Source organism: Cariama cristata, unplaced genomic scaffold (assembly GCF_000690535.1).
Source record: "Cariama cristata isolate BGI_N322 unplaced genomic scaffold, ASM69053v1 scaffold12253, whole genome shotgun sequence".
NCBI classification, from domain to species: domain Eukaryota; kingdom Metazoa; phylum Chordata; class Aves; order Cariamiformes; family Cariamidae; genus Cariama; species Cariama cristata.
The window spans coordinates 1-2,603 of record NW_009607883.1 but is presented as its reverse complement, the minus strand read 5'-3'; the positions used below and the strand labels follow the sequence as shown (position 1 = coordinate 2,603).

General features: G+C 45.5%; 1 protein-coding gene across 1 annotated transcript in view; it reads right to left on the bottom strand.

Annotated features, from left to right (window-relative positions):
• Positions 1-2,094, bottom strand: part of LOC104159094 (disintegrin and metalloproteinase domain-containing protein 9-like) — a gene marked incomplete at both ends in the record, with an annotated part of 15,407 nt that extends 13,313 nt beyond the window's left edge. Inside the window, 5 exon segments of the mRNA XM_009696914.1 lie at positions 104-299; positions 836-912; positions 1,562-1,640; positions 1,742-1,807; positions 1,932-2,094. Of these exon segments, the coding sequence (XP_009695216.1) occupies positions 104-299; positions 836-912; positions 1,562-1,640; positions 1,742-1,807; positions 1,932-2,094 (581 nt within the window).
• Between the last annotated feature and the right edge of the window lie 509 nt (positions 2,095-2,603).

The following is a 2,603-nucleotide window of genomic DNA, read 5'->3' as shown; positions in this document are numbered from 1 at the left end:
AGCAGGAATTTCCCCTATGGTCAGATCACTCCCAGCATTTAACATAAGCTGTACGTATACACCTGAATGAGCAACAATAACATGATGGGTGGGGAGTCCTTACTTCGATAACAAGGATTTTACGACTCCCGTTTGCAAGTTCTCCATCTTCAGCCAGATGGTCCTTGTGCTCTTCGGGCACTTGGCACAGCCGACGTGAGCTACCTTCCAACACCCTTCGGTAAATGAGGTGTTGAAACGTTGAGGAGTTCTCCACGGGCTCAATTTCGTACCTCAGATCTCCAGTTTGCAAAACTCCACTGCGAATTTTCAAACAGAGAAGTCAGTAAGAGATGTGAACTAAATGACTTCTTAAATCATTTAGTAAACACAAAAATAAGCAAGGTGCAAGGTGCTCATCGTGGCGTGGCTGGAGATGCGGGGCAGCCCTGTGCATCGCGCCTGGAGTGCACCTGAAGAGGAAAGTTTCTCGAGAAGTGCTTGTTTATTTTACTGTCTTTTAAAGTAAGTCTTTGAACTGTCTTGACATGTCAAACCTGCTACCTGCTGACAGGCTGCCAGAAGAATATAAAGCACATTGTTTGGCCAAAAATTTAATTTAAAGCTGTTTTTCTATGAATTATCTGCCTTTAAAATCTACACTGGAGATGCTGTAAAGTCTGTAATGCTAAAAAATAAGATCTCAGCTGTGTTTGAAGATTTGAATTTTAGTAGCGAGATGCAGCAGAAAGCATCGCACACAGAAATGAGGGCGCCTGCTTTAAAAAGGGAGGTAAATCCCCATCCCAGTTCGCTTGATATCGAACCCCCTGTTCTCCCCTGGGAAGAGCCCCACCTGATCCCGAAGCACGTGCTGAGGGAGACGATGGATCCCGGGGAGCCTTCCACAACCCCCTCCTAGCACCAGTCATCCTGCAAGGTGGAAATGTGGCTTCAGGCTGCGGGAAAATCTCCCGTGCCCAGATCAAGAAAAACCTGCATCAGTGAAGGGACACATAAAACCTCCCCAAGCCCATCCTTTACCACTTTGAAAGGGGTATTTCACATGCAAAAAAAGAAGTGAAAGTGTAGAAGGGAAGGAGGGAAAAGGCAGGAGCCTGAGAACTCATCATTGGATAATGATGAATTTTCAGGGGGGTATTACATGAATTCTAGATTTTTCTTTTGATAGAGTAAAATTATTTTAAAAACTTTAAAAATTTGAAAGGGAAATCAAGTGTGCTAACTCATCATTGGATAATGATGAATTTTCACGGGGGTATTATGTGAATTCTCAATTTTTCTTTTGATGGAGTAAAATTATTTCAAAAACTTTAAAAATTGGAAAGGGAAATCAAGCGTGCAGATCAATCTGAAGTTGTTTTTCCAGTTTTTATCGGTCTCTGTACAATTTCCTTCCTTTTTTTTTGAACAAATGGTGTAAAAATGAAGGATTTTCTTAGAAACAGAAAGCCATCCCTTGCTTAGATCCGCTGATATATTCAAATGAGCCTGCGAGGAGGAGGAGGAAGGTCATTTAGTTCTGGCTCTCGATGCATCCTTGACAGACATCTAAACTTACCTGAATATATGGAAACTCGGTTATCAGGTCTCCCTCTGCACTGTATGTGAAAACGGGGATGTCTTTGGCTATCAAATTTCTGAAAAGCAAAGCGGAGCTCTTTGGTGCAGGTCCATTAATTCCCCGTAATGGCCCTGTGCAAAAAATAACAGAGGAAGGAAAACTGGGGAAGAGCCTTACTTTGCCTGCATCAGATGGACAACGTGGTGGTTTCCTTCTGCCGTTATTAAATAGGACATGTTCCCCCTGGAACAACCGAGACACTGATTAATCTCAGAAATTAATCCAACAGCAGAAACACTATTTACAGGCTGATTTTGGCTGGGAAGCCGGAGCCGTCTCCTCGCCCCATTCTCCCTTCGGCACCCACCCACCGCCCCTGCAGAGGCCATGGTCTAGAGCCGTCGTCAAAAAAGCGTTTCCTAAAAAGCAGATGACCTCTCTGAAGGTCCCGTCCTTTGCCTCCAGCCGCCTCGGCACTGTAACTTCGGAGTAGATGATTCTCGATGCTTCAGTAAAACCTGAAAGAGATTCTGCATTTAGGAGAAAAGGGCATTAATCACACCGAGCAATGAAGGATTTCCCACCCTTGCAATGCAGAAGGACGATTTGAAGTGGAAGTTTGGAAAATTTGTTGTGTCAAAACTTTGCAAGTCCATCTGTCTTCAATGAGAGGTATAAAGGAGGTGGTTGAGCCGCTCTTGGCTGTTAACGCTGACTTGTAATGAAGCTTAAGATACAAGAAATGCCAGAGAACATTTTTTTAAAAAAGGGGAAAAATGAGGTCATTTCTGTAATTACAAGATGCTGAGCCCAGGATGCACCCCCTGCTCATGTCCTCAGCCCGCATTCCCCAGCCCACGTCCCTCCACGCTTGTCCCCATCCTGCATCCCCCACCCTGCCTTCCCCTGACCAAGGTCCCCCAGCCCGTGTCCCCAGCCTGCATCCCCCACCCCTCCATCTGTGGTCCTCCATGTCGCCCACATGTGTCCCCATGCCTGCATCTCCCAGCGCATGTCCTCCCATGCATGTCCCCACTCA